General features: G+C 35.4%; 1 protein-coding gene across 1 annotated transcript; it reads right to left on the bottom strand.

Moving 5' to 3' along the window:
* Nucleotides 1-970: 970 nt before the first annotated feature.
* Nucleotides 971-5,418, bottom strand: LOC104227554 (TPR repeat-containing thioredoxin TTL1-like). Its single transcript, XM_009779817.2, has 7 exons — nt 4,488-5,418; nt 3,120-3,315; nt 2,849-3,030; nt 2,428-2,761; nt 2,098-2,302; nt 1,915-2,021; nt 971-1,747 (listed from the first exon to the last, which is right to left on the bottom strand). The coding sequence occupies exons 1-7, from the start codon at nt 5,300-5,302 to the stop codon at nt 1,595-1,597; spliced, it is 1,992 nt and encodes a 663-aa protein (XP_009778119.1). The 5' UTR covers nt 5,303-5,418; the 3' UTR covers nt 971-1,594.
* Between the last annotated feature and the right edge of the window lie 13,297 nt (nt 5,419-18,715).

Below are 18,715 nucleotides of genomic sequence, written 5' to 3'. Positions count from 1 at the left end.
AAATTGGTAGGTATGGGCACCCATCCAGAATACACGACATAACCAAGCACTTGACGGTCTCAGATGTGTCGATATTAATAGTAACTCATAATATAGATGGACCGCGTATATTTGCTTTATATTTGCAATCCTTGTTAGGCATAACCTTAGTGCTTATTAGTAAAAAATGAAACAGGTAGATGATTTAATTGGAACTAGGCAAAACAAGAAAGGAAAGCTAAACCCCCACGGTACAATCAGACCTCTCTATAACAATATTTCTATATAACAGTCATTTACCGTAAAAGTCAAGTTCTTTTCGGATTCAATATTTATGATATAATGTGTTCTCTACAACAACACTTCATTATAGCAGCCAAAAATTTTCGGGACAGACAAAACTGTTACAGAGAGGTTTGACTGTAGTAAATTATCCAATGACTAGATTAGATTATAAGGAGTAGTTGCCCCTACTGAAGTTCAACAGTATACTTCAGGAGGCATTAATAGAAGCTAAGTTGCTCGTACTCGGATGCGGGCATCCGATACAGGCACAGATCCGAGTGACGGATTCAGCAAAATCTAAATTTTAAGATTCAGGGATGCAGACCCAGGTATGGATATGGGTGCGAGGATTCGGCTAAAAAAATTCTAAATTATAAAAAATAGAGCTATAAGTCCGAACTTAGAACAGGACCCTTGAATTCTTGTTTTTTCTGGAACACAAAGTAGCAAATATGAGACAAAAGTACTACAATATTGAAGGTATGTCATTTCGCATGTCTTAAATCTGTTTTATTTTTAAATTTGAGAAATTAAAATCTCACTTCCCCCCCAAATTTGTCGATGGACTCAGGTCAAAGTATCCGACGTTAGTTGACCGAATCTGGTACGTATCCCGCTCCCGCACCCGCTCTCGTCCCGTGTCAAGACGGGTGCGGCACCAAAAACGAAGAGTCAGGATGACTTAGAATAGAAGAGAAGAAATAAATAGCAAGACCAAAGGAATCTGAAACTTTATTGATACAATAATTTATCAAAGAAACATCAATATCAATATCCAATAACAGCAACATTTTCATCCTTGAGCTAATCTAGACCTAGTAAGTAACAATATTTTTGATGTCCAATATCCCATTCTCAAGTCTCCAATGGGTTTGTATATATGATCGTATATATACATGTGTAGATCCTCATCTACAACCAGCCAGCCAGCCACTTCTCTTCTCTAAATGTTCAGCTAGATGGCCATAAATTAAATTTTACATACTTCACTATTTCTTCTCAAACTACAGATGGATTATACTAGGGAGGCCGCTCCTATAAATGCATATGGAAAAGAAGAGAAAATGTGATTTTTCAAATTAAAAAATGGAAGAAAGAAAGGGAGATGGAAAGAAGTTGGAAGCCGGGGAGTAATGAGCAATGAATGAAATTTTGAAAAGGGGAAAAAAGAAAAATAAACTATCCCTCTGAAGGCCATCGACATTTGAATTGGCTGAGAGTATTACGTGGTAGCTCTGACTATGTCTCAGATATTATCAATCTGTATAATAAGTGGGAGAGAAGAGCAAGGCTAATAGGCGGAGAAGAAGATTACATGGCAATCATGCTCTTAAATAGGGTAATGCCTCACCAATGACTCCAACACCTCTGGGCTTGGCGAAACTACCTCCTTTATGCAGCTGCCCTGTTTGTAAATCTTAAATGTTGGTAGGATTCTGACATTCTCTGCAGTAGCAATTGCCGGGCTTTCGTCCACATCCACCTTCAGTAGATACAGAAGATGAATAAAAGTTTTATCTCCTCTACCGTCCATATAAAATGATAAAAAAGATATAGTAACTCTATTTAGAAATGGCAGCATCTCGGTCATAGGTAAAAGCTCTATGTACTATACCCCATCAAAACAAGAAATTGCTTGTCATTGTTTACCTTGAGAAAGTTCATGGAAGGATATTTAGTGCATAATGTGTGAAAAACTGGAGATATCTGCTTGCATTTTAGGTTGGATGCTGCTTCAAAATGGACTACAGATGCACCTGCAGTTTCCAATTATAACTACTGAATCATGGTGAATCACAAAGTGATATTAGGATGGGATGCAGGGAAGCCTACCAGGTGATGAGATTGCAGCTTGAAACTGCTCGAGACCTGAAACCAACTCCACCTCCTTGCCAAATTTAATATCGGAAATATCTTCTCCACGTGATTTCTTTAAGGCAACTTGGGCTAGGAATAATGATTCAGCAACTTCATTGTCCTGTGGAAGTTCCTTCCTCAAAACTTCATAATCTCTAACAGCTTCAGCCCATCTTTCTAGCTATAATTGATTAAGGACAATCAAACTTAAGAACTTTTGCTCAACAGAGAAACTAGCAAGGGAGAACAAATTAAAAGTTTTCTACGAAAACATGTCCCATAAATATCTGAGGGTAAATCTGTCACCTTGGTGTTTGAGGCAGCTCTTCGAAGAAGGGCTTTAGTATAATTTGGCTGAATATGGAGAGCTTGATCGCAATCATCCACAGATTTTTCCCACTGCCTGAGTTTGTACCAGCAGGCTGCTCTATTGCAGTATAGAACTGCATTTGAAGAATCTAGCCTGAGACCTTCCCCATAAGCCGCACAAGCTTCAGTGTATCTCTCAGATTTAAATAGATCGTTGCCACGAGCACGAGCTCGTCCCACCAACCTCATATTGTTGAATAAAACTGAAACTTCAATACTTCGAGGATCAATCTGTCCAGCTCTCTCAATGGTGGTAAGTGCATTTGCAAACCTACAAACATTCGTGATTCATTCTTTACAGCCGAAGTGCTGAACCTCTTATTTCTGTTACAATTTAGCAAATAAGCCTTAAACTCACCTTCCCAGAGCCAGCTCCATTTGAGACTGAACAAAGAGTATGTATGCTTCAGAGAGCATCCCAAAAATTTTTGACTGGGATCCCACAGTAGATGATTCAGACTTGCGAGCATTTGATAGGCTCAATTCAGCATCCTGTAATCGGTGTAGCTTCAAAAGAGCTTCCGCTCTACATGCAAATAGCTGTAAATTCAATTTCAGTAATTCAGTACCAGCACTTAACTTTTCAAGCAGCATCTGGTTCAGAGACTGAATCTTGACTATTATTTTACCTGAGGAGATGCATCAGCTCCAGAAGCAATTGCTGCATCAGCTTCTCTCAATGTACTCCACCAATCACCAACCCTACGTGCATCAGTGCATTTTCCAATATGTTTCTCCACTGCTTGCAACTTCTGTAAATCAGCCTGATCTGGCTGATGCCCTTGGAAGCACATATGATCTCTGGCATTTTCAACCTGCCCTAAACTGTGAGTCTTACAGGAATTAGATGGCTTTCAGCAAGATGAAAAATAAGAGTAACTCCAATAACATAATTCAGGCAAGCCGTGATAGAATGTTGTAGCAAGTGCAATAGAATTCGTAAAGAAATTTAGACGGTTGATAATAATATTGTTAGTGGAAAGCTTAAAACGACTACGATTTAAGAGGGAAAAAGAAAAGGAAAAAAACTAAATTCCAAGCAGAAAGTACTGCAGAAACAAACAAACAAAAAAGGGACTAGAAAAACATGCTCCAGATAATACTTGGGCAGCAAAAAGATATTGCTCTCACTAACACCACCTACAAGTAATAATCATGACGAAAGATATGGCGTGGAACTAGGAAGCTTCCAAGTTATTTACAGTCTATTCAACTATCACCCAGGAAAGCCCATAAACCAATGCAAAAGTCACCCTAAAAACTGAATAACAACAAGGAGTCCTAACCAGCTAATAAATGATAACCATGAAAAACAAAATGGGACAGGTAAACAACGATAACAGTAACTACTTGGAAAGGACAACCCTATATAAAAGGACCAAACAGAGGGAATATGTAACAGTGACGATGGTCACAACAATCCGAATAGTCAAAATCATTAACTGTATATCTTCCAAGGCAATCAGATCTGGTAATGATAAAATGCACCAATGGCCAACAACGAAGCTCTTTTCTTTTTAAAGATTTTCTACATTTGGTGATGGTCAAAGTGGAAGGAAAAAGGGCGGCGATGGGATATGAGCTCAGACACCTATTGCGAGGTTAACACCGTACAACTAGACTATGAGCCTTTGTTGGCAACAATGAAGATCAATCATCACATTTGGCAGATCCCGGAATGAGATTTTGCAGGGTAACAGACACACAATGCATCAGCTAAGGAAGTTTGAAACAACAAGAACTACGCCGTATGAATCCTCACTAGCCACATTACTCCGTGTAAACCATATCAAGCCAATATAATTGCAATTACCAGCTAAGGGAGTTTGACATTATCAAAAATCCATGTTAGCTATATAAATCCAATTAAGACATTTAACCATAACACCACATCAAACTTGCAATAAATTTCACGACTTTGCCAAGATTTTTGATAATTAATACATATTCAAACAAAGCATAAGGATTCAAAAAGATTTCAACTTTCCTCTACTTACCTAAGTAGCAAAGATCCTAGCCGTTGATGCGCCCTAAAATATGACGGATCCAATCTAATGGCTTCCTCACATTCCTTCACAGCCTCCGCCACCCGTTTAAGACCCATCAATGCAGCTGCCCGATTACAATGGTATGCAGAATTTCCAGGCGAAATCGCTATAGCTTTATCATAATAATTCAAAGCCTCAGCAAAATTACCCTTCTTATAATTCACATTCCCTACTCTCTTCAACTCTTCTGGATTTGATGCAAACTGCGAGTAAGTTTTTTCTTTTACGGCATTGGCAGCACCGCTAATATCAACCCCACCGCCCCGAATTATGCTGCCAATGCCGTAATTTCCGGTTCTTGACCCAAAAACATCAGTCTTTGAAGATTTACTTGGAATAGCTGTTTTTAAAATTTTACCTGAAGGGCAAATATTGCCTGTGGGAAGTGAATTTAAAGCAGGGGAATTTACAGAGCTTCTACCGGAGCAGATTAGCGGTTGAGAATCAGACCGGGACCTGGTATGGCCTGGTTTGAACCGACGTGAGCTATCTACTGAACCGGAAAGTTCACCGGAATGATTCGTATTGAACCTGTTAGGATTCGGGTAGGAACCATTCTGACCCGACATTGATCCGGATGAGCTGGAGCTGCTGCTTGTTGAAGTTGTGACTCCATTCGATTTGGGGCGAGTTGAAACGGGTGAACTCAGATCCAGTTCTCTGAAATCAGGCTTGTTAATGTCGGTGCCATCGTTGTTAAATTCATTGCAGCTCAGTGAGTTTTTCAACCGATCAGTTAGACCATTAAGACCCATTTCTGACATTGGGTTTTTAGTTTAGAAATGGAGAAGGAAATGCAGAAAGAGAAGATTTGAAGAAGAACTGTACATAGAAAGAGAGAGAAAGGGAAGGGAAAAGAAAGAGAAAAAGAGATGGGGATCTCGTGATATATAAAAGGCAGAAGCAAAGAATGAATGCGAGCGCTGGCCTGCCAAAAGAGAGAGAAAACGAACAAGTGAAAGTAAGTTTTTCCTTTTTTCACTAGACTTTTACAGAGAGAAATGGGTTTTACAGAGTTTTACAGAGATAGACGAAGGAAAGAAAAAAAGAAGAACAATATAATTTTGTTACCTACTGATATAAATTTTATCAATACCCAAAATTCAATTCAACTCTTGATAAAAATTACTCCAACAATAAATTCACTGATTTTTCACAAGTTGGATTCGGAGAGAATAAGATATATGCGAATTTACACCCCTGTCTTGGAAGGACAAAGAGTTTCTTTATGATAGATCCTCGACTGGAGAACGTATAAAAAAATAATGATAACAAAAAGGAACAAAATATAAATAAGACCGAAACCAAAAAAATATTTAAACTCTATGTAGTATTATTAATTTATGAATAAAAATATATCATAATAACACTAATGCTAGCGAACTGAGTAAGAATCTTGATAAAAAATTAGTGATTAAAAATTGAAATCAATGTAATTTAATTAACACCTTTACCATTTAACTTCTCAATTCAGCTTTTGACCAATTTTAGACAATTTTTAGTCATTGTTGGAAATATATATTAATTATAAATATTTCGGCTGGAACTGAAACGGGAATAAATGGAAAGAGGGAAGATTAACTTCTCTTTTATTAAATCTAACCATGATGATTGGGCATAATTTTTTCCTAAATGTGATTAGAGAACCTTAAAGCGGAAATATATTTATTGGTTTCTTTTTAAATTAGAAAAAGAAAATGAGGGGCAAAAGAGTAAAAGGAGAGGTACAGTTCTTGAGAGTAGTAGCTGGCCATGTGCTTGAGAGCGGCATGCCAGCTAGGCCCATTCAGCAATACCAAGGTGTTTACAATGATGTCCAGCTTTGCAGATAACGGATGGAGATAACGGTGTCATTCGTGACGCAAATTGATATTTCATGGAAAAATATTTGGTTAATTACATGAAATATGAATCACTTTCAAATACAGCTCTTATACTTTAAACTTAAGTACGTACACAGTTAAACCCTCTATACTGTGAGGTATATCTGTAGCACGTATATTAAAATATAATTATTAAAATATTTAATTTTTAAGAAATATAAAAAAGATGATAAATACGTTTTTATAAAAAAAAAAATTTATGCCTTTGATTAAAAAGGGAATTAAATATTTTAATTTTTTTTAATCTTTTAATTATTTTCGAAACATGTAATATTTTAAAACTCATGAATAGGAAATAATAAAATTTATTTAATAAAATATACCAGCTATTAGTAACAAATTTCTTGCATTTTAAACATGTAAGCTATACATATTTTTATTTATTAATAATATTTTTGTCTATGGGAATTTCTCATTTTTATTTTGGTTTATTAATTTTTTCTCTTTAAAATTATCTTAATTTATTTAATTAGATGAAATTTCATTTGAGTAGCATTTTTATCATACAAGAGATTTAGATGTTTTTAGAATAATAGGAATAACATCATTATATTTTAGAGTTTTGAAAGATAAAAACATTTCATCAAATACATTAAATATAGTCATCTTATTAAGTAATATGTATTTTTTAAGAGTTTCAAAAGATATATATTTAATAATAATAAATAAATAAATAAATAAATAAGACATGAATAAATATTTTTAATAAAAGTATTTATCCTTTTGTTAATTTCGTACAAAATAAGTTCATACATTATTTATTTTTTGTAATTTTAATTTATTATTTAATAATTTTATTTTACTATAGCTAGGAGATGAGGATGTTGAGATAGATGTATGGGCTTACTAGGAGAGATAAGGTCAAGAATAAACTTATTCGGGACAAGATGGGGGTGGCCCCCGTGAAGGATAAGATGTAGGAAGTGAGGCTGAGATCGTTCCGAGGTGTGAAAAGGAGATGCTCAGACACCCCTATGAAAAGGTGTGAGAAGTTGAACATCGTGGGCTTGAGGAAAGGTAAAGGAAGGCCAAAAAAGAATTAAGAATAGGTGATTAGGCGAGACATGGCGCATCTTCGGCTAACTGAGAATATGACCCTTGATAGAAGATTGTGGATAGGAGTGGCAAATGGGTGGGTCGGATCGAGTATGAGCGGGTCGAAAACTGGTAATGTAAAACGGATAAATTATCCGACGCAATCAATATTTAATTCGGATAAAATGGATTAACTGCTGGATAATATTATCCATGAGTTCTTGAATATAATCATTTTTGAGAGAATTCATAGTCTCCAAACTTGAGGAAACCCCCAATTTGAGGCTTTACAAATATAAAAGTTAAACTCATTACAATAGTTATCGATTTCTTATTCATTTTCTAAGTGGATAATATGGTTATTATCCATATTTGACCCGTTTTTAAAAAGTTTATTATCCAGCCTATTTTTTAATGGATAATATGGGTGAATAAATATTTTCTTTTAACCATTTTGCCACTACTAGTTGTGGAGATCGAGGATTAGGATAGAAAATTAATAGTAGTAGATCGTAATTTCTTTCCATTCTGTTAGCTATAGTATTACTCTTGTTTTGTCTTTTTTCTTGGATTTATAGAATTATCTGACGTTTTTTCTATTTCAATTAGTTACTATCTCGTTGTTGTTGCTATTTCTTTTCCTACGACTCTTTACTGTTTTTATATTTTAATCTACTTTATTGTTGTGATTGTGCTTGCATGAACCGAAAGTCTATAGAAAAAGGCATCTCGCGTGAGGTCTACGTATACAATACCCTCTCTAGACTCTACATGTGATTGTTGTATTTTGCTATAGCTAGTTATGAATATACCTAAAAGAAAATATGAGCATAAATAAGTATTTGATATAAAAATACAAAGAGTTGTATTCCAAACTGATACATTTTATAGAGGTATTTAGTATAATTAATCTAAAAATATTTATTTATCAAAAATATTTACATCAAAGTAATAAATACATAATGTATACAAGATAGATTACTTTTCTCGTCTAATTGTACTTACTTAGTATTTTATATTTTTATTTATGCTAATACTAGTTTTTGTTTTATTATAAAACATACCTTTTATATTTAAAAATAATTAAACTTTTGTGAGGATCCGGCCGGTCGTCTCATGAGTTACCGCTCTGTTTTTTCCATCCTGCTTCTTATTGTTGTGTTTATCGGTATTATGTGTTATCGGGTTGGTTGGCTCGGGTTCGGAAAGGTTTTGGCGAGGTTTGAGACACTTTAGTCTCTTTTGATTGAGCTTAAGTTGGAAAAGTCAACCGGTTGTTGACTTATGTGAAATAGGACTCGGATGTGAATTTTGATGGTTCGGATAGCTTCGGGAGATGATTTGAGACTTAGAAGTGTGATCGAAATGTGTTTTGGAGGTTTGTAGTAGGTTTAGGCTTGAATTGGCGAAATTGGTATTTTGGCGTTTTCCGGTTGATAGGTGAGATTTCGATATAGGGGTCGGAATGGAATTCCAGGAGTTGCAGTAGTTCCGTTGTGTCATTTGGGATGTGTGTGCAAAATTCCAGGTCATTCGGACGTGGTTTGATAGACTTTTTGATCAAAAGTGGAATTTGGAAGATGTTGGAATCTTAGGCTTGAATTCGATGTGATTTTGGTGTTTTGATGTTATTTTGAGCGTTCCGAAGGTTGGAACGAGTTTGAATAAGGTTGTGGGATATGTTGGTATGTTTGGCTGAGGTCCCGGGGGCCTCGGGGTGGATTCAGATGGTTGATGGGGAGTTTGGAGTTTTGGAGGAGCTGCAGAAATTTTCTGCTTCTGATATTTCCGCACCTGCAGATTGGGGACCGCAGGTACGACGCCGCATATGCGAAGAGGAGGCCGCAGAAGCGGAGGTTGGCCACTTGGAGTTTGGGCAGATGCAGTACATAGGGCGCATCTGCAGGAGCAGATGTAGCCCTGAGGGACTTAAGTGAAAACTGCAAAAGCGGTGGGTGGACCGCAGAAGCGGTACCGCAGGAGCGGGATTTAGGCCGCAGATGCGATTTTGCTGGGCCAGAAAGTATATAAACCCTCCTTTGCGATTTTTGAGTTGTTCTTCACCATTTTTGTTCAGGTTTGAGCTTGTGGGAGCTATTTTGAAGAGGGATTCAAGGGATAACGTTTGGAGGTAAGATTTTTGAACCTAATAATCGATCCTATGGAATTATTTCACTGATTTGGATTGAAATTAATGGAAATTAAGGGTTTGATGGGTCATTTGTGGTCGGATTTTGGTACTTTTGATATGAATGAACTCGTGGAGTGATAAGGATTCCATTGATGTAAATTTTATCGGATTCCGAGATGTGGGCCCGGGGGTCGGGTTTGGCTAATTTCGGAATTTTTAATATTATTTGATTGTTTTCGCATGGGCTTCGTTCCCTTAGCATATTCTAATGTTATGATTCTGATTTTGGGTAGATTCGGCGCGAGTTGAGGCTGAGGTGAGAGGCAAAGGCATCGCGGAGTAGTATTTTCATCCAGTTTGAGGTAAGTAGCCATTGTAAATCTGGAACTCAGGGTACAAAATCCCGGTATTTCAAATTGTTTTGACAAATGAGGTGACGCACATGCTAGGGGACGAGCATGTGGGCGTGCACCGGTAGGGATTGTGACTTGGTCCGTCCCGTAGCGATTATTAAGCCACGTGTTTGATTTTAAATCTTATGATATTACTTATCTTAGAGATTGATACTATATTATGGGGGTTATGCCATGTTTGGGACATTGTGCCGACATGTTGAGACCCTTAGGGGTATTTTTATTGTTTTCCTCACTCTATTTGTTGAAAGCATATCCTCAGTCATGTTTTACCTGTTTATTATTTAAACTTGATTTCTATCACTCTATTTCTTAAACATGTGAAAACTGTATAGGTTGATTTTCCCTAATTTACACTGTTATGCCCGAGTGGCTATGAGGTTAATGACTTAGAGAGTTTGAGGACCTAATGGTGAGGATTATATATAGATTATCGATCGGGCTGCATGTCACAACAATATTATATGTATATATATTATGGACCGGGTTGCAAGCCGCAGCGATACTTATATGGATCGGGCTGCACGCCGCAACAATATATATATATTGGATCGGGCTGCGCCGCAGCAATATGATGCTTGGGTTGTAGGAGCCCCTCCGGAGTCTGTACACCCCTAGTGAGCGTAGTCGACTATAAACTATAGATCGGGCCGCACGCCGCAGCGGTTATTATGATTATTACTGTTATGAGACATTAATGAGCCTCAGTGCCGAGTGTGAGTACTGTGTGACGAGAGTTGAGTCACGAGTGACTGAGAGGCTACATTTATGAGTGATACTTTGCCCGAGGGGCCCATTTATGATATTTTTACTGATTTCACTCTTCTTTTATAATGAGCCTTTGTTGAAAACTGCTAAGTAAATAATTTCAAAGTATTTCAATTGAAACTGAAGCTTTATGAAGAAACTGGCTTTTAAACTGTTGAGTTTGACTTGATATTTTGTGGTTTACTCTTGTATATGATTTTTAACTGCTCGTCACTGCACTCAGACCTTATTTACTTTAGTTACTTACTGAGTTGGCATACTCACGTTACTCCCTGCACCTTGTGTGCAGGTCCAGGTGCCCGAGCGGCAGAGTGAAGGTCCTCAGCATTATCGGAGTTTGCCGGAGATTGCAAGGTAGCTGTATGGCGTCCGCATCCCTGCTTTCCTCCTTCCTATCTTTGTTTTTTTCTACATTTTAGACTTGTTATGTATTAGACAGTCGGATTTATGTATTTAGAGGCTCTAGACTCGTGACACCAGATTGTTGGGCTGTGTTGGTTTAATGTTTTACTGTTTTTTTTTGCATATTTTAGTGATTTAAATATTTCTGATGAGGAATTGAGACTTAATTAATGTTAGAAAAAATATTTTATTAAAAGAAATTTGTTAAGGATACTTGATCGGGTTGGCTTGCCTAGTAGTGTGATAGACGCCATCACAACTGCGGATTTGGGATCGTGACAACTTTAACCTTCTTATTTTATCTTAATAACATAATTTTAAGTCAGACCAATGTTGTGATATGTTTAGTACCATAATTTCAAGATTTTTTAAAAATAAATTTAGTAACTCGTAAAACATATTCACATAAAATGAAGTGTAGAATGTATATTTTCACCTAATTTATAAATCTTAAGACAAAAGCACTCGATATAGGCTAATACCATATTTAAATAAGATAAAGTATTTTTATTATTCTAAATGTTTTCAAGTGCAAGTTTTTACTTCTTACAAAAATATTGTATGAGCTATTTAGGTAATAAAAAAATTACTCTCTTCATTTCAATTTATATGTCTTAGTTTTATTGGGCACAAAGTTCAAGAATATAAGGAAGACATTTAAATGTTGTGGTCTTAAATTGAAGATATGTATAATGTATCAAGATGTCCTTAAATTTTGTGGTCTTAAATATGACATGTGAAAAGTTGAAGTTAAAGAGTTACTAAATACAAAAAATTATGATTATTATGAAACAAACTAAAAAAAAAAGTAAGACTCTTGGAACGGAGAGAGTAATTAATATGTTTGGAAAAATCAAAACTAATATTTTGAAAATTTTTAAAGAACTAAAAATAGTTTTTAATACTTGAAAAAAATGGAATATCAAACCAATTGAAACACTGAATTCTTAAATTCAACTTTTAAGTGTCTTTGGAATATTCGGAAGGAGGTTCGTCAATTGGGGTGGAGCCGTAAGTCGGAGACAGGGGAGAAGTAGCTATCACGGACTAGGTGTTGGCAGAGACGTGGAATTATGATCACGCCACTATCCTGCCAGGTCAGCATATATATTCACTCCTCTCTACAGAGGCATGGGCTGCTATCAGGTGCACTACGCTCCACTGTGAGACAGTGAGCCTTTGGCTTTCTCCTAACGGAAAAAATTCACCCATATGGGCATGAATTTTACAAGTATGATAAATAAGGGACTGCTGATTTGGCATCGAGGTATCCATGTGATCACCATTGCTATAGGGCCCCACTCTTATGACGTGGCTTACCTATACACTATTATGTTGGACGAGCATAATATATAAACATGCCCTCAAACTTGGCATTAGCTAGCAATTATGCCCGTCAACTTTGGGTATGCACAAGTAACAGAGCGGATCCAGAATTTAGAGATCCCGGGTGCCACAAAATTTAAACATAGCCATGCTACAATTTACATTGTCTAAATGGGGTATAAAGTTAACCGGTTTGGTCAATTTGGGGTTCGGTTCGGGTTATTCGTCTTTGAAGTTAATATAGATAAATCGATCGAGCAAACATATTACGTAATTATTATAGATTATGCATTTTGTATAAGAAAAAAGGCTCGTTATCAATTTATATTTTAGATACTCAAGGCAAAAACTTATACTAATAAGCACTCTAAACATTAAACAGAAGCAAGTTTACAGACATTTTACAATTTACTTTTTTTATGAAAATTAACTCACTCAATATTATATATAATTATTCTACTTTAGAGAAATCTGACAATAAAATAAACTTTCATCCTTGATTAGAACAGTAACTTATTCAAGGATTTTTATATTCTTTTTTAGTTTCTGCAAAGAGATTTACCGGAATTGTGCTCCAGAAGAATTTTTTTTTTTTTTATAGTTTGTTTTGAAATTTCTTTTCTCCTTTTCTTTTCTTTAAACATTAAACATAAAATATTAAAAAAAAATTCTTTCAAAAATCTGATCTTTCCTCATAACCCCCCCCCCACACTGTTGCATTTTCCCAATTCCTCCATAATTTATATATAGACGATAAAAAAAATAATTTTTTTTCTTCTGGAGCACAATTCGGGGGGGTTATGAGGAAAGATCAGATTTTTGAAAGAATTTTTTTTTAATATTTTATGTTTAATGTTTAAAGAAAAGAAAAGGAGAAAAGAAATTTCAAAACAAACTAGTAATAAACAAAGCAAAAGTCAATAGGAACTACTAATAAAGAAAAAAGAACAATTAAGGAAAGAGAAAAAAGAATCGAAGGAGCAAACCTCCTATAACTATAGCTGTGTTAAAATGCACCAAACAAAACTTCTAAGAAAATTGTGTTGCGCAGGAATCGAACTCGTGTTTTTTGGATGAGATGACAATGCACTGCCAGTGGCACCTTCAGTTATTTTGTTAATTTGGGTGCCACTTAAAATATTTCACTATATTCCTTCTGTATATACATGCATCTCACATACTATTGCATAGTCTCGGCCAAAGCTTGCGGGTGGCGTACCACCCCATCCTTCACACATAGATCCGCCCCTGACAAGTAGGCACCTTAACGTGTTTCCACTTTGTCAGTTGGACACTCCAACTTACAAAATGATCATCTGGACACCTCCAAAATTTATGTGTCACGTCAGTATTTGAGTTTATGTGTTCAACTTTATACAAGTTGAGGTGCCTACTTGTGCACCCCAAAATCGAAAGGCATACTTACCAGCAGAGACCAAATTTGAGGGCTCGTTTATGTATTATACCTTGGACCTAACATAGTTTCACTTGGGGGCCATTTGGTTTGGTTTTAGGATACCTTTGTTATTCTTCTTCTCTTCCAATGTAGTAAATTGATATTTGTATTAAAAATCAACTCAACTATGTCTATCACAAAATATAAAACGAGGAAAAGTGTTAAATTCGGTCAAGTGCAAGTAGATTAATTACCACATATGAATACTTATATGCATAAAAAAGTACTCCGGTTATTCTGAGATGCTTAGCTGTTTTTTTCGAATAATTACTCGTATGGAAACTAAGTGGGCGTTTGGACATAAGAATTATAAAATTTCAGAAAAAAGTAAAAAATAAATTCTAGTGAAAATGATATTTGAAAATTAGAGTTGTGTTTGGACATGAATATAATTTTGGGTTGTTTTTGAATTTTTGTGAGTGATGTGAAGTAAAATTTTGGAAAAATAGCTTTTTGAAGTTTTTCAAATTTTCGAAAAATTCGGAAATTCATCTTCAAGTGAAAATCGAAAATTTCATGGCCAAACATTGATTTTGAAAAAAAGTGAAAAAAAATTCAAAAAAAGGAATTTTTTATAGCTAAACGGGCTCGAAGATATATAGAAATATAACGTAGTATTTGCATCTATACCCGCTTTTTGGTTCACGTTTTAACTTGTGCCCGCTTTGCAAAAAAAATTGCAAGCGTACCCACTTTTTTGCGTAACTTCAGCATACGGGCCTGAAGTAGTAAATGCAACCACGCAAAACTTCAGCATTCTAGTAGACAGGTCTGAAGTAGCAAAAATTGCTAAACCAAGTGTGTTGAAGTTTTTGTTTGCCGAACTTAAGCATAGTAGTTGAAGTTTTGTTCTCTATTTGCTGAAGTTTTTGTTTGTAATTGCTGAACTTAAGCATTCTAGTAATTGAAGTTTTGTTCTCTATTTGCTGAACTTCAGCATGTTTTAGCTGAAGTTTTGTTCTATATTTGCTAAACTTCAGCATATTTTATGCTATCATGTAATTGATTTTTTGTACAGATAATAAGTTTATCATAAGTAGAATTAATAACTTGAAAAACTAGATAATGATTTAGCACAACAGGTTAAAATGCATTGATAATGTACAAAGTTGAATCCAAAAAAAATAATAGAATGTGAATTAACGGAAATAGACTTATATTTACATACATGTACGTACTTACTTTAGAAAGTTATTTATAATTTATTTTTAAATAATCTGATAAACATACTTATGACAACATCATCCCCATGAACTGAAGTTTCATAGCAGCACCAACAGCAGCAGAAGAAAGAAGAAGAAGAAGAAGAAGAAGAAGAAGAAGAAGAAGAAGAAGAAGAAGAAGAAAACGAAGGAGGAGAAGGAGGAGGAGAAATGGGACTGAACTTATTTAAAAATTGGGTACAAGTTAAAACTTTTTTAAAAAATGGGTATAGGTTAAATGGAGGCGACCAAATAAAGCGCCCGTGCAAATTTTACAAATATAACTACGTCAATAACTCACATAACATAATATTTGTGTGGCATCACTTTAAGAACAACAATAACTCCATTTTCCTACCGACCTAATAATGCCTGATGACTTACATCGTATAGTATTTCATGAATTTATTTTAAGTGAGTCTGAAAAGGAACTTCAATTTGGTTTAAATGATGATATATAAATATTATATGATGATGTTTGATCGGACACCTAATTTAAGGAAAAAATATATTTTAATGCATAAAAAAGTACCTTTAAAAATTTTCATCTTAAAAAGTTGTTCATTTTTTGTTGTTGTAACACATTTAAAAAAAAAAAAAAGGGCTGCCACATAAAATGTAACAGACATTCCTAACTAACTTGCACAAGTTCAAGCTAACGTGAATTTAGACTAGGAAATAGTTGGCTAATTTCCGAAGCTAATACGCTCTTAAGTATAAATTTATCTAGGATACTCGCTAAGGCATTTATTCCTAACAAATATTTGTTACTGATCCTAGCTAAATTTCAAAAGAAGTTCGTTTGGTCAAAATTGACTTTATTAAAATTTAGTTTGTAATATTCCTAGCTAATCTTATAAACATCCTAGCATTTTTTCCAGACTAGTATATTTACCCGCGCGATGCGCGGATCGTTTCAAACAAAAAAGAGCAAAGAGAGATATTAGAAACAGATGTATATTGCAGACTAAATTTATCGACCGCATTAAAAAGAAATTAAACCAAAAGACAAATAGGTGAATTCTATCAGGATGTCTCTATAAATTTGTTGCTAGGGACCACCAATCTCCAAGAGGTATTACAACATACTTGAGAAATGATATATCAATACTTGGTTTTAAAAAGATTAGTCCACATTAAAATGCATAAATTTTTGACTCAAGTACAAACATAGAAGACATTACATTTGGTTCAAATCTTATTCCAGCTCCAGTCACAAACGAAGATTAATCTGGGTGGACCAACTTGCACAAAATTCTATTTTAAATAGCTCCAACAGAAACCACATAATGATTTTAATCTTGATCACTTCCCATCCTTCAAAGTAGGCTCACACACAACAAATAGGACGTGTGTAATAGCAAATATGATGGTTAAAAAATGGCATGGAAAAATTATCCCTCGAGATATACTCAAGTCCAGAATAGGACACTACAATTTACTTAAGAAATCAAGTAATAATCAACAAAAATATTATACCTCTAATCAATAGTTTAACGCAAAAATAAAAATGTCAATACTAAAGAGATAAGTTTGATTAGATTTTCATTTAATTTTGGCTATTTACATTTTTTCCAAAACGAATACATTTATTTTTTATGATAACTCACATTTTACTAAAGTCTATATTGTCAATCAATAAAAGTATAGTCTAAATATTAAATGATCAGTGCTACGTAAACGTTTCAATAACCAAAGTCTTCTGAATATCTTATCCAATTTGAGGAATATCTTGCTCTTTTCTCTCGTCGAGAGAAAGGAATTCACAGGAGTCGATCATTAAATCATCATTGAATCTGACAATATTTTATCATGCCAAACACCTCGTCCAAGCACACGCGTTGGCTGCTCTCTATCAAAGCATCTGCAATCCTCTCGATATTTGTAGCAATGACACTCATCATATCGACTAATGTATTGTCATTGCACCTCCTCTTTGTGGGCTGCTTTGAATGCGGCGATGAAGAAGGCGTTGCTCTGAGATAAATCTTATATACTGCCATCACATGTATTGCCCATGCTGGTTTAAGATCCATTTGAAGAATTTGTGCCAAAGATGACATGTAACTTATCAATGTTCTCAGCGTGTTTTCCCTTCATGAATTTGACATCAATATTTGGCTGAGAAACACATAAAAAGTACAAAATTTAGGTTGCTAATATAATGACAATAATAAATCGTAGACAAACTTCTATTAGTGAGCATCTTTTTAGACACGAATTTATATTCATAAAAAAAGTAGTTATTTTTTGATTTGTTGAAGCAAAATAACACTCCAAATACAATCTAATTCTCTAATCTAAAGTCATCACATTGAGCTCCCACAGATAAAAACATCAACTGACATTTGGATCCTTTACAATAACGTAGATAATATATCTCTAGTCATTGTAACATATTTAAGGTCTATAAGATTATAAGGCAAGCCGAAAAGGGAGAAGAGAGAGGAATGACAATAAGGTAAAGATGCAACTGTAAGCACGTGATTTTTGCTTCACGGACAATCACTCCAAAAGAAAACAAAAATAGTGACCAGTGACCTCGCTGTACAAATTTTCAATTTTTTATGACATGTATTGCTAGTCATTTGTGGTTCGTCCCATTTTTTGCATTTTTGATCTTATCAATCAAAATACAAAGTATGTTTGTCATAGTAATCAAACCGTAATTCGGTCGTTGAAAGAAAATTCAAAAAATATATATATGCATCGTTCGTTCTAGGTTGTGATTTAACTTATTTAAATATTTTTATATGTGTGCGATAATTATGTTAAAGTATTACATTGTTGTTTATTTTAATTTCATTTTTTTCATTTTTATTTCATTTTTTATTTTAAAATTAGGAAAAAACAAAAGAAAAGAAGTGATGAAAATCGGTTTGGGCCCAAGAAATAAAACAAAAATAGGCCCAAAACCGGCACACAAGTCCAGTCCAAGTCCGGCCTGCCCAAACACTAATTCAAATGACGCCGTATCAGCGTCCTTATTGGAGCCGTTGATTTGATTCGAATGAACGGTCCCGATCAGGCCACTCATTCAACCCCAAACGACGTCGTCTTAGGCAATTGATCTGAGCCGTCCAACCCCTTGATCCAACGGACCCAGGCCTTCCCCCTAAACCCGTCCAATTTTGATCTGATCCAGCCTTACCCGGTCTCACCCACTATCAAAACCCAAACGACACCGTCTTCCCTGAGTGAATAGATCCTGTCCATAGATCTCATTTGATCCAACGGCCAGGATCTAAACCCCTAGATCATATATAAGCTTTCTATCATACCTCACGCCCCTATTCGAACCCCCTCCACTCATCGTCTTCACCAAACACTGAAACCCCCCAAACCCTAGCAGCCGCCCTGATTTCCCTTTCACCAGAACCCGGCGGCATGAACGCCGATGACCACCTCCTGAACACCCTAGGACCACCTCACTCTCCTGAACATGGATCTGTTACCCCTAGCCTCGAATCACCTTCCTTCGTCTCGAATCTTCATTTGAAGATTCGAGTCAAGCTCTGACTTACCCCGATTTACCCCAGCTTCGCACCAGACAGCCCCCGA

The sequence above is a fragment of the Nicotiana sylvestris genome, chromosome 6 (genome assembly GCF_000393655.2).
Source record: "Nicotiana sylvestris chromosome 6, ASM39365v2, whole genome shotgun sequence".
In the NCBI taxonomy this organism is placed as follows: Eukaryota; Viridiplantae; Streptophyta; class Magnoliopsida; order Solanales; family Solanaceae; genus Nicotiana; species Nicotiana sylvestris.
Note: the sequence above shows the minus strand (reverse complement) of the source record. Positions and strands in the feature narration are given on the sequence as shown.

Bases quoted from the DNA above. Each gene is read 5' to 3' on its own strand.
- LOC104227554 (XM_009779817.2), bottom strand. From the start codon at position 5,302: ATGTCAGAAATGGGTCTTAATGGTCTAACTGATCGGTTGAAAAACTCA. The intron at 3,316-4,487 runs GTAAGTAGAGGA...TAAGACTCACAG, and splicing joins CTAGGATCTTTGCTACTTAG to TTTAGGGCAGGTTGAAAATG. The intron at 2,303-2,427 runs GTGACAGATTTA...AATCAATTATAG, and splicing joins GAGCTGCCTCAAACACCAAG to CTAGAAAGATGGGCTGAAGC.